The following is a 13,444-nucleotide window of genomic DNA, read 5'->3' on the forward strand; positions in this document are numbered from 1 at the left end:
TGTTATATAATTTAATAAATAAATAATAAGCAAATAAAAAAAATGTTCATTAATCCCCCACTTCTACTCTCCCACATAATTTGATATTTTATGTCATTAAAAAGGGGACCTCACACTAATAATATTTTTATAATAGATATAAAACTTAAAAGTATTTCTTATATTTTTTAATAAAATAATAAATAAGTAAAAGGTTCATTACTCCCCACTTTTTACTCTCCCACAAAATTTGATATTTTTAGTTGACATTAGTGGACCTCAAACTAACAATATTTTTATAATAGATGTAAACCAAGTTCATTAATCCCCACTCTTTACTCTGCCACAAAATTCGATATTTTTATAATAGAAGTAGAAATATTTATTTTTTTAAATAATAAATAAAAGAATGATAATCTTGATGTCATTTTGTAATGGTCGAATATTACAGATGGCGAATACCACGAATATCACGCATGAATCAATCTAGGTTAAGAGACCTATGTCTTGTGTTTACCACGAATATCACGCATGAATCAATCTAGGTTAAGAGACCTATGTCTTGTGTTTACCACGAATATCACGCATGAATAAATCAAGGTTAAAAGATCTCTGTCTTGTGTTTACCACGAATATCACGCATGAATCAATCTAGGTTAAGAGACCTATGTCTTGTGTTTACCACGAATATCACGCATGAATAAATCAAGGTTAAAAGATCTCTGTCTTGTGTTTACCACGAATATCACGCATGAATCAATCTAGGTTAAGAGACCTATGTCTTGTGTTTACCACGAATATCACGCATGAATAAATCAAGGTTAAAAGACCTATGTCTTGTGTTTACCACAAATATCACGCATGAATCAATCTAGGTTAAGAGACCTATGTCTTGTGTTTACCACGAATATCACGCATGAATAAATCAAGGTTAAAAGATCTATGTCTAGTGTTTACCACGCATGAATCAATCTAGGTTAAGAGACCTATGTCTTGTGTTTACCACGAATACCACGCATGAATAAATCAAGGTTAAAAGATCTATGTCTTGTGTTTACCACGAATATCACGCATGAATCAATCTAGGTTAAGAGATTTATGTCTTGTGTATGCTCTGTTTTAATTTTGCCATTATTTGTTTCCTTTCTAGTAGGATATACTTATGTCATACACGATTGCATCTCTCAAAGAAGAGACATTACATTGTTGGTGGTTTGGCTGGCCACTTGAATTAAAAAAGACATAAATAAGTATAATCCATACCCGATTGCATTTCTCAAAGAAGAGACATGGTTGGTGGTTTGGCTAGCTACTTGTATAAAAAGACATAAATAAGCATATTTATAATTACTAAATTATCCCTTGCGAGCCACTTATGAGATGAGGGAGAATAACACATCTATCAGAAAACATCCATGCTCAAGCCACTCAGATCTTGCAAAACCCACAAGATCTTAAGCCCATAGTGATACAAACAACACTGCCATTGCTACAAAACTGTGTGTCCATTGATTGAAATGATAAGAACATCCAAAAGCATTGATCAATTATACCCAGTGACAGAATCAAAGATCATAGAAATTTCAAACAGTGATTTTCGTTAGTTTGTGCTAACTATCGAATCAGATCCCAAATTTTCCAAATTTGAATGATTATAAAGAGCAACTCTAAATAATTTCAAAGTAGCTTAACATGTGCAGAATAACCTGCCGTATTGCCAACCAGAGAATTTTAAAAATAACTGGTTACTGGATACAATTGATAATAATTCCTCGCCTCGGTCTCACAAAATTAATCAATCAGAACAAAAAAAATACAAAACCGAATTTATTTAAGCGTTTAGATTCTTCTCAGGAAAATAAACTAAATTCCATCTTTTAATCGACCTCTTCAATTGTTGGCCCTGGTCCCCCTGCTGAAGCACCTCCAGGTACCCCATCTCCACCAGCACCATAAGCACCAGGAGGCACATCACCGGCTCCACCTTGATACATCCTTGCAATAATTGGATTGCAGACACTCTCCAGCTCCTTCATCTTGTCATCAAACTCATCAGACTCAGCCAACTGGTTATGATCCAACCATTGGATGGCTTGCTCCACAGCATCCTCGATCTTCTTCTTGTCTTCTTCACTCAGCTTCCCCGCTATCTTGTCATCACGGATGGTATTCCTCATGTTGTATGCATAGTTTTCGAGACTGTTCTTTGACTCCACTTTCTTCTTATGATCTTCATCTTCAGTTTTGTATTTTTCTGCATCTTGAACCATCTTCTCAATTTCTTCCTTGCTCAATCTTCCCTTGTCGTTTGTAATAGTGATCTTGTTCTTCTGTCCAGTGGTCTTGTCTTCAGCAGAGACATTTAGGATGCCATTGGCATCAATGTCAAAGCAAACCGTGATCTGGGGAACTCCCCTGGGGGCAGGAGGAATCCCAGATAGCTCAAACTTTCCTAGCAAATTGTTATCACGAGTACGTGTTCTCTCACCTTCATAAACTTGGATCAACACACCAGGTTGATTATCGGAGTAGGTAGAGAAGACTTGCTCCTTCTTGGTTGGAATTGTCGTGTTACGGGGAATGAGAACTGTCATCACTCCTCCAGCAGTTTCAAGACCAAGGGACAATGGAGCAACATCAAGTAACAAAAGGTCTTGTACCTTTTCATTTCCTTCACCACTCAATATGGCTGCCTGAACGGCAGCACCATAAGCAACTGCTTCATCAGGATTGATGCTCTTACACAATTCCTTGCCATTGAAGAAATCTTGCAGGAGCTGTTGCACCTTAGGAATCCTGGTAGACCCTCCCACAAGCACAACATCATGGATGCTGCTCTTGTCCATCTTTGCATCACGCAAGCACTTCTCCACTGGTTCCATGCACTTCCTGAAGAGATCCATGTTCAGCTCCTCAAATCTGGCTCTGGTGATAGTGGAATAGAAATCAATTCCTTCATATAGTGAATCAATTTCAATGGTTGTTTGTGCAGTGGATGAGAGAGTCCTCTTTGCTCTTTCGCATGATGTTCTTAGCCTTCTCAGAGCTCGAGCATTACCAGTTATGTCCTTCTTATACTTCCTTTTAAACTCTTGTACAAAATGGTTCACCATTCTGTTATCAAAATCTTCACCCCCTAAGTGAGTATCACCAGCAGTTGCCTTTACCTCGAAGATTCCTTCTTCAATTGTAAGCAGTGAGACATCAAAAGTTCCACCGCCAAGGTCAAAGATAAGCACGTTCTTCTCACCCACACTGGTAGCCTTCTTGTCCAGACCATACGCAATAGCTGCAGCAGTTGGTTCGTTTATAATTCTCATCACATTTAGACCAGAAATCACACCAGCATCTTTTGTGGCTTGTCTCTGAGAGTCATTAAAGTAAGCAGGCACGGTGACCACAGCATTCTTGACAGTATTACCAAGAAAAGCCTCAGCAATCTCTTTCATTTTCACAAGAACCATAGAAGACACCTCTTCAGCTGCAAACTGCTTCTCCTCCCCCTTATACTGTACGGTGATCATAGGCTTTTCACCGGGTCCAGAAGTAACCTTGAAAGGCCACAGCTTGATGTCACTCTGGACAGAAGAATCAGAAAATCTGCGACCAATAAGACGCTTGGCATCTGTAAAAACAGAAAAATGTTGCAACAAGATAAGTGAAGGCACTAAAAATGAAGTTCAAGGCCATTACAAATCGTGTCTAGATGATTATAAAAAATAAGAATACGTTTTGTCTTCCCAGCATAGGTTATTTCGAGAACCATACAATACACGGTGTCAAAGAGAATACGACCAGTAGATCACACGGACTAGGTAAAATATGCAAGTATAAAACGGTTCAGAGAATCTAGATATCAGATAGATCTAGATCACAACTCTACGAAATGCTTCATGAACTTATGTTAAACAACTCGGTGACAAAGTTGAGTGCTTAGAAGCATATCAAACAACAGAAAACTTACCGAAAACTGTATTGATAGGGTTCATGGCGACTTGGTTCTTGGCCGCATCACCAATAAGACGCTCAGTGTCAGTGAAGGCAACGTAAGAGGGCGTGGTGCGGTTACCCTGGTCATTCGCAATGATCTCAACACGATCATGTTGCCACACACCAACGCAGGAGTAAGTAGTACCAAGGTCGATACCGATAGCAGGCCCGTCCTTGGCCATGGCGAGCAAATGAAGCAGACAAAACCACCCAGAGAGTGTAGCACAAACCCTAACTGAGCGCAAAACGAAGAGAGAAAGGGAAGCAAGACTGAAGTTTCAGATCTGGAAATTAGGGCTGTCTCTCTCTTTTTATTGTCAGTCAAGGCTTCGAGAAGCTTCTATTTGATCCGACGGCCAGGATCGGAGGCCCTCTTGACCGTTGGATTAACGGCTTCGAGAGAGAGAGAGAGAGAGAGAGTCTCGTGTCCAACAAATACTTGCTCTCTCTCTCTCTCTCTCTCTCTCTCTCTCTCTCTCTCCCCCCCCCCCTTAGATCCCGGCCCTCCCCCACGGCAGCGAGATGTGGTGACAACATGGATGGGATGAATCATACTATTGCTATATCAACACATATGACCCACACCTTCTAGGCCTCCCGCCGGACAACCTTTCCAATTGTTTGGGATGGCCTATCGCCTTACCTTCCAACCCTCACCGGACAACCCTTTTACCACTCGTCAAATCTTTCTTTTAGTTTGTGTTCTCAAATAGATGAAAGAAATGTTGTGACATTACTACTATGTGTGCGTCGAACGTGTCCATGAAAATATGAGAATTGATACATTTATCATATGTAATTGTTGAATAATTACCCAAATATGTGAATATATATGTTGCAAAAACTACAAGTCGATGCTATCTATTTATTTGTGAATACGTGGTTAGTGGCAATCAAGGCTCTCAAATCACATGATTAAAGGGCATGAAATATCTCTAGGGTGTACACTAGTGTATTCGTCTTGATATATAATGTTTTAGATTATATTAGTATCCTTAATCGTTGAGATACAACGGGATTGAATTGAATTGCAAACAAACACTTATATTGCAAGTAAGTCGATTTGTCCCTGACCATATTAACTTTCATTTAAGCAATGCATTTCATTTCCCTTATAATCAAATGTCAGCATATATGTACATGTACCTACACTCTCATATGATGAGGGGTATCAACATTGCATATGAATAATATAGAGGATGTATGCATTGTTCACAAATGCAAGCTATGGTTGTCTTGTGTATGATTATTGCCACGTACATTCAAGCATACATTTATAATATCTATATCTTTGATAACAAACTAGGAGGAATGCTATTGTCGGCAAAATGATGACATCCATGCATCCACATATAATGTTGGGGAGTGTGGATGTGTTAAGCCTTGAGGACATCCCCACATTCATCTTGGGTAAGCACGAATAAATTCATGCACATTGATTCAAGTGTTATGTTTTGTGTGAAACTGGAAGACCTAGATCTACTATGCCATCCAAATGTATTGGCAATGTGGTATTGGTAAAATATCGAAGTTGAGTGGATAATCCTTGATAGCACCCTATGGTTCTCATTAGACTTCATCTAAGGGCCCTTGAGTGCAAAACTTTATGAACATTTTAACCAAATACTTGATAAATGGAGTAAATGTGCATGGTTATTTATATTTGCATAATCATCATATTAAAAACGATTCTAATTTAATAACTTCCTCACTCTAATGGTCAAATGCCAACTAACAAAAATGGTGCATTACTTGCCAATACTACTCATAATAAAAAGTTTATGGGTACGATACGTGGGAAATCAGTTATCTTAGATTTAGGACAAACCCGTAATGGCTCGTGACGACATGTGTGATACGTGGAGCCTAAGGAATTGAGGTATGTAAAGGGGACTATCTATTGGCGAGGCAAATCTCTCACTATTTTGGGTTCCTATTCACCTTGACTCCGAGGTACATAATACATTATACGATCAATGATCATTTTCGATGGCATGGGACACCAATGGGGCGTCATGTTTGTACATTGTCTTTGGGTCCATGAGGAAACCCACCCTATAGGCTATAGGGAGGGAGGGCTCTTATACATACCACATACAGTACAGTACATATATGTATGCATAGCCTGCATTTTGGCCTCTATTAGTTGTCCATCTCTCTGTCTCTGTTTCTCGCGGGGCACTGTTCTTTCTTCAACATGCAGGTAAACACACATGTTGTGTCTCATTTTCTGTTTGTTACTTCTCAATCTCCTCTTCACGGGATTGATTTTGCAGGCCAGCGACAGGTTTAACATCAACTCCCAGCTCGAGCATCTTCAAGCCAAATACGTCGGAACCGGCCATGCCGACTTAAACAGATTGTAAGTCTTATTCTCTCTCTTCGCCCTGCTTCAAAATAAAATACCCATATCTTGGCCAAATTCTGATCTGAATTGGCCATGTCAAACGTTTGATCTATAAGACCCATTGACCTAAAACGTCAATAGGAGAGGATGTAAATGGAGAACATATCTAAACACGGGATAAGAAGGAAATCCAGTGGTCATGGCTGTACATGGTTGACAGCAAAGGGTAAAACTAGAGCAACATATTCTTGAGAGAAACAAAGAGGAACACCATCACCATTGTTTCCCTTATGAACCTCCTAAGGGGAAATTTTTCTTCTTGCAAATTGGACGAGGTTAAGGAGAACTTAGGTATCATGTCACGGAAAAATTAGGCTTTGTTGGAGATGGGTTTCTATACTCTTCAGATAATTGTGAAGTCTTCAATCATTGGAAATAGAGTGAATGTAAACACTGTATAAGGAGAGAGGCTGCAAACAAATTCTATTGTTAAGTAGAGCCATATAGTTTTTACATGCAACAATTCTATTGATAAGTAGATCCATATAGTTATTACATGTCACAATTTCTATTGATAAGTAGAGCCATATAGTTGTTATATATGCTATGTAAGTAACCTAGCCAAGTGGGGACACCATTAGTGCATGGTTTAGAGAAGGGTAAGTTCATTCTAACTACTATTTTTCAAAGTTTTAATGTTTGAGTTTAAGGTTTCAATTGGTCATTATTTTGAAGCTAACAAATATTATTTGTAGAGAAAGCTAATCCCTGTCATACTTAGTAGGATTGATGGTGATCGTTGGCTGGTCAGACATTAGCGTTTCTATCTCTTATGTATATAATAAGAAATTAACATTTTTTTATCTGTGATATCCAGATTCAGAAATTAGTGTTTTTAATAAATTGTTTACAGGTTTCAAATATTTGAGATTTTTGCTTAGTATTGTAGGTTGGTCTGCGATAATCTAAATGATAGGGGCTGAGATGTCCTCAGAATCTTTGTAATTTGGGATATTAGGGTTTCTGAGTGGGAGTTCTTCTGGGCCCGTTTTCTGCCACTAGATACAAGGATTATCCGCATGATAAGGAGAAAAACGTCAATATGACATGTGATAGTTAAAGAGGACTTAAGAGTAGGCTCCATTAGTCACAGAGACAGTTTTTCAAGCCTTAAATGTTATTTCCAAGTACATGGATTCATTCTCACTGGCTTAGAATTCATACGACTAATTTAGAGAGAAACAAAGTGATAATGACATAAATCATTATTGTAGACACTTCATGAACTTCGATGAATCCAAGACCGTAGGTAGGCACAAATGTTGCCATTTGTAACCTCTTCTTATGTATGTTCATAAATGGTATAATTATTTAGATCAAATGCATGGAGACACTCATGTCAGATGCTCATTGCACAATGATACAGTTGGTGTAGACATCATGATGTCATGGAAAGAGAATAAAATTTGGACGATATGCACATATAACTATTGAGCACCACAGATGTCAGCTTTGCAACCATGAAGTTGAATATTTAGAGAAAGAGTTAGCAAACCTGATTGTTATTTGCATTTGACTTTGATATTGTTTAAGGTGGAAATTTTGAAAAAAAGCTGTTGGATAACCACAATTATAATGATAGTGCCACTTAAATTAGTAATTAGACGTGATCCACCGTTAATTTTTGGGTATGATTAAAGTAACCTGCTAAATTTAATTGCAGACCTATAAATTCTCCAGGAGACTATTGAGTATAGACAGTCTAAAAATCGATCATTTTACCATAATTTAGATCGCAATTAAAATTTAATTTATCCCAATGATTTTAGTCAATAATCTCATACGTGAAATAGGAATGGAATAGTCTGTGACTGTTTTACCTTGGGCAACTTGATGTATTAGGAAAAATTTAAAGAAATTGGTTACAAGTTTTGAAAGTCTCGCCTTTAAAACCTGAGCATGTGCTATCAATAAATGATTTTTATATCGGTTGGTTGTTTTGTAGTTTTGCATAGCTATAGTAATTTCCTTGTTTGTTGTGGTTTTAGTGAATGGGCAGTAAACATTCAGAGGGATAGTTACGCATCTTACATTGGTCACGATCCTCTCCTTGCCTACTTTGCCGTTGCAGAAAATGAATCGATTGGAAGGGAACGCTATGCCTTCATGCAGGTAACTATTTAATCATAGGTTTCCTTATAGCTCAAATATAACTTCTTGTTATATTTGTGTTTCATATTTGTGTGTGCGTGCGTATCCCTGCAAGAAAAGGGAAAGCATATTACAAATGTATTAAATATATTTATTTTCAAATTGCAGAGGATGCTTTTGCCCTGTGGCTGTCCACCTGAAAAAGAAGAGGACTGAACAATGTTTTTTGAGTGCAATGCTTCGAGACTAGCTTGAAGAGGATGCTTCAAGACTATAGTAAGATGCCAAATCCAGTTCTACTAACACCAGCTTATTTTACTATTTGTATTTTCCTTTGTATGGACTGAAATGTGAGTAGGTTTGGATTGTCTTACCTATGTTTGGGATCTTATTATTATGGACCATTAGTATTATCTGTTAATTTTAGGCATTTGATAAACATACTAACATGCTGAATCAAGTTGCATAATGTGAAGTTCTCTCTATATTTGGAATGCTTTGAACTGAAAAGTCCGTGGGTTTGTGAGCGTCCCATGTTTGGGGATTCTGTTATTATGGAACATGCCAGGGTATTTCGTAAACTCTCTCTTGATGGTGGTCGATAATGTAGATTGGTTTACCAGATTTCTCCATCTCTCTTTTACACAGATTTGTCTTGTTTCTAAGAGTCATAGAGGTAGTCAGATAACTGTCTTATTTCCTAGAATAGCTTACTGATGTTTTTTCTTCCCTAATATATGGCACTGCTCATTGAAAATTCTTTCAGCCTCTCTTTTTGCTCAACCTTTAAATTCATTCCATTCCCACTGATGCAAACTCTCCTTGTATTCCGCTTACTGATTTTTTCAGTAAAGAATTTTTACATCGGTTTTTTGATTGAAGAATTTCACAGTGATTTGAAGTATATAGAAAACCATCCCCAAAGCCGAGACATTGCATCCGAAATTCTTTTTCTTTATGGTTTACTGTCTCACAAAGTAGCGGGGAGGGAAATCTTGGTGGCACATACGACTATACATGTAAAGGACTAACGTCATCATTTATTCCAATGTTGAGGTATATATTGAAATTTTGAAATATATGTCCATACGCATGTAAGTAAAATATTGTGCAGTTAAGACTTTGACATGTAGAAGTAGATGTTTAAGATAACATGTAGAATGGTTGAGGCATCAAGGAGTGTATGTGGAATATATTTGATTGGAACTACAATCAATGCGAAATCTATGTATCAAATCTATCAAGGGATTTAAGCACTTTCAAGTAGAAGAAATGCTATGTATTAGATGTACATGATTTAGGATGCCCAGAAATTCAAGAAGAGTTTGTTTGGTTTAGGTGTGCGTGAATAGATTAGACGTTTGGGTCACAAATGATAGGTAAGATAAGGAGTTTTGTGATGGCCATCACTAGTTATGTCGCGAACATCCCATGAGGCTAGGATGGACTGGTTGTGATGAGATAGGAGAGTATGGGACAAATAGTTTCATGGTGGTTGTACCTCGCCGTGCTTGTTTTGGAAGAAATCACTCAATGGATGTGGTTTGGACGTTCTTTTTATGTAAATTGTTTTGTGGTTTCGTAACTAGGTAATCCTTCAAGGTTACATTTCATGATATAATGTAGAGCCTAAGGACTACGTTATTTTCTTGCATTTTGAAATCAATATGGAAAACATAATGTGTGGATTAAAAGATAACATGCACTAGTTCCTAGTACAACATTAATGACATGTAAGAAGTACACATAAGTGGAGAGATGAAGATGAAGACAATAGTTTCTATGGTATTATCGATTCCCTTTTGCATATTATTTGTATTGTAAACAATGATGAATGGCGTGAAAGTATACCAAAACATGGTGATTGTACATAATGCACCATGTAAGACAACGCTTTTGGCATTTCATTCTACACATTAGACATGTTGTGTCAAGCAAAGGATTTCAATAAGTCATTGCATAGTATGCGTGGAAGCATTACAAAGAAGTGGTGATTTTCTTTCGTAAATGAACAATGATCTAGCATCACAAGGAAAATCATAGAGGTGGAAACCTTGACAACATTTTCCCCACCCCAACATGCACAACTTAACTTATAGATGATCCATAGTTCATCACAAAGGGCATCTCATAAGGTGTATGATATCAAAGGAAATAATGGAGAACTCCACGAAGGATTAGGTAAGCTATTTACAAATCGTCAAATGAGTTGTGGATAAGGACAAACTAGTTTCACAAGAATATGAAAGATTCTCATAAGACTTTATCAAAAACTTAAACAATCCAAGAATTCATTGTTAGCTTGTATAGATAATTTGATTAAGGAACCTCTCCACACGCAAGATGACTAGACCCACAATCCACCTAGGAAATAATTGTTCTATGATTTCCATAGTGCCTATTCTAGCACACATGCATGTTTTTAACAAGAGATCGTCTATCATACGTGGTCTTCTCCTTTACTTCAAAATGGATTTATATAAATTGCAAAGAATGATAAATTTCAAATGGAAGAACGCACTAATGGGAGCCTAGGCTAAAGGGACCTTGGCTCATACCTGTCAATGTGCATACGATAGAGTATTTGATCCACGAACACCAATGCCAGGTGATATGAATTAGACTAACAAAAGTCGATGACCTACGTCAAGGTGTTATCCATGTGAATTAGAAATGGTTCAGTTTCAGCTTAATTGCCTTGGTTTGAACCGAACGGTTAAGCCTTGATTGGTTTTGTGTTTATCAAATCTGAGTTGAACCGAACTAATCCCTAAACCGATTTGGGCCAAACCGATTAAGCCTATGCCGGTATGGGGATTGATTTGGTAGGGCTCAAGTGGAATCGCACTGAGCTCAAGTCAATTAAGGAAGTTCAACATTGAATTGAGCCGAGCTGAACCCCCCCGAAATCATCAAACCATTTAAACAGCTTAGATCCGGTTTGAGTGGAGTAGTTGTCGACTCCTACGACCAAGGTGTTATCTATCTATGCTTACAACTATTAGTGGTCAAAATCGGAGTAGAAGGAGATTCATATCATACATACATACTAGTAAAATATAGAGGAAGGTCTAGAGAGGAGTAGCTAGAGAAAATATTGCCTTTTAGGTATATACTCAAATGTGCGCATTTATTGCACACAAATCGGAAAGCTTCAATCATCGATGGACAAGAGCTATGCATGTACTTGAGCACGGGCTGATTAGTGCGCTTGCACGATACATGTTGCGTTTGAGATTTGTTTGACATGTCCAGTGGGTGGGTGGTCGAGAGAAACCCTAAACCCTAAACCCTAAACCGGAACTAGAAGATGGGTTCTAAATTTAGTGGTTGCTCTCGGACTGTGTGTGCGGCCGGAGGATTTGTCTCGTGTTGTGCTATGTGTGGCCGGATGGATGGTTTCTTGTGGACACCCACACCCACACGCACGCACACACGCACACACAACACAGTCAATACACAGACAGAGAAGTGGCGGTGCCCTAGGGTTAGCAGGTAGCAGGTTGCACGCACAGATCCACACAGCAAACAGACGACGACTCCCATTTCTCCAACCCCTTCCTTCCATCGTCTCCATCCTCCTGCGCCGGCACGTCACAGGTTCTTCCAACGCTCCTTCCTTCCTTTCCTTCTCTCTGTTTCTTCTCTTTGTTTTCCTCGTTCCTCCCTTTCTTCCCCGTCGTCCTCTTCTTCTTTGTACTGTTTTACTGTATGCTTGCCCTAACTGGATCGTTCTACATGTCGCACTGTAATCATAGGGTCCGCATTCTCTGTCTGTGTCCCGTTCCTTTCTTTTCATTCTTCTATGCTAGATTGACGTCGGTATCAAATTCGCGTTTTTGATTCTTGTTTCACGGGGTACTGCGTCTGTCTCGGGTAATAGCTTTGAACATCGGAATTTTTTTCCATCACTCAGTTATTCCTCTGTTTCTTTTTCGACTCTCCCAGACGGGATCGTTATGTCTGCTTTCTGGTGGTTCTTTCTGAAGTTTTCTCGTGGGACAAAGTTCCGCCCGTGTGATTATTGATTCTAAGTATATTATTTTCTCTTTTGTATTCATTTGCGATGGAAAGTAATGCCTATCTCGGTACTCGTCTTTTTATATCTTCTTCCCAGGTCACGCGTGTTCTAATGATTCTCTGTCTATTGAGGATACAAAAGGAACACGCGTAGTATTCTACATATAAACGGACTGCTCTAAATCCTAGCTGCTGAATTGAATGAATACCTTTTCTCGTTATGTATTCCAGAGAGAGATATAGAAGTAGAAAACACAGAATTGAAGGGATAAATGGAGCGCTTTGAAACCTATCCTTCTTTGTGTTTTAGTACTAGCGAGAGATATAGAAGAAGCTTTTAAATGCGATATCTTGAATACTATTTGGTTACCTGCATTCTGTTTCTATACATGTTTTTTTTTCAAGAGATATAGAGACGACTAACGTGGATATGAAATTTCTAGATAAATAGAGTTCTTTGACTCATATGTGCTCAATCCAATACATTTTCTTTCATCTTTAGGTTTTTAGGGATTCTCCACGATGACAGGTAAAGCTAAGCCCAAGAAGCACACTGCAAAGGAGATAGCTGCTAAGATTGATGCCGCCACTACAAACAGGGGTGGTGGGAAAGCTGGTCTAGTTGATCGGACAGGCGGTGATAAAGGAGGTCATGCCAAGTTTGCGTGCCCGATTTGCAAAGCCACAGCACCTGATGTTAAGAGTATGAATATCCACCATGATTCCAAACATCCAAAACTACCTTTTGAAGAAGATAAAGTCATCAACCTCCATGCTTCTGCTTCAACTTCAGTAGCATCAGCATCAGCATCAGCACCAGTTCCAAAGCCTGGAATTCGTGGAAGTCTCAAAAAGTGAAACTACTCTTGAAGGTAAGTGTGTTCTCTTTCTCTCTCTGTTCAACAACATCTCTGGTTAATATCACCAAGATACATCTCTTCTTAGATGGCATGTGAG

The 13,444-nt window shown here is 38.4% G+C and overlaps 2 protein-coding genes and 1 pseudogene across 4 annotated transcripts; 2 read left to right on the plus strand and 1 right to left on the minus strand.

The window, feature by feature from the left end:
* Positions 1-1,635: 1,635 nt before the first annotated feature.
* LOC147848631 (heat shock cognate 70 kDa protein 2-like) lies at positions 1,636-4,261 on the minus strand. The gene is made up of 2 exons (XM_087338287.1): positions 3,944-4,261; positions 1,636-3,604 (listed from the first exon to the last, which is right to left on the minus strand). Exons 1-2 carry the CDS (start codon positions 4,149-4,151, stop codon positions 1,857-1,859), a joined length of 1,956 nt encoding a protein of 651 aa, XP_087194413.1. The 5' UTR covers positions 4,152-4,261; the 3' UTR covers positions 1,636-1,856.
* A 1,806-nt stretch (positions 4,262-6,067) lies between these two features.
* LOC147848632 (uncharacterized protein At4g14342) lies at positions 6,068-8,954 on the plus strand. Its single transcript, XM_087338288.1, has 4 exons — positions 6,068-6,172; positions 6,246-6,331; positions 8,365-8,488; positions 8,636-8,954. Exons 1-4 carry the CDS (start codon positions 6,167-6,169, stop codon positions 8,681-8,683), a joined length of 264 nt encoding a protein of 87 aa, XP_087194414.1. The 5' UTR covers positions 6,068-6,166; the 3' UTR covers positions 8,684-8,954.
* A 3,002-nt stretch (positions 8,955-11,956) lies between these two features.
* On the plus strand, positions 11,957-13,438 carry LOC147848633 (protein METHYLENE BLUE SENSITIVITY 1 pseudogene; annotated as a pseudogene). Of its 2 annotated transcripts, none has more exons than XR_015531900.1 (2): positions 11,957-12,067; positions 12,990-13,438. The product of XR_015531900.1 is annotated as a protein METHYLENE BLUE SENSITIVITY 1 pseudogene, transcript variant X2 (transcript). The 2 variants fall into 2 exon arrangements; XR_015531899.1 differs by having other exon boundaries at positions 12,010-12,067; positions 12,998-13,438.
* The last annotated feature ends 6 nt before the right edge of the window (positions 13,439-13,444 follow it).

Source organism: Azolla caroliniana, unplaced genomic scaffold (assembly GCF_043228905.1).
Source record: "Azolla caroliniana isolate FFs.n. ecotype wild unplaced genomic scaffold, voAzoCaro1.0.p SCAF_289, whole genome shotgun sequence".
Taxonomy (NCBI): Eukaryota; Viridiplantae; Streptophyta; class Polypodiopsida; order Salviniales; family Salviniaceae; genus Azolla; species Azolla caroliniana.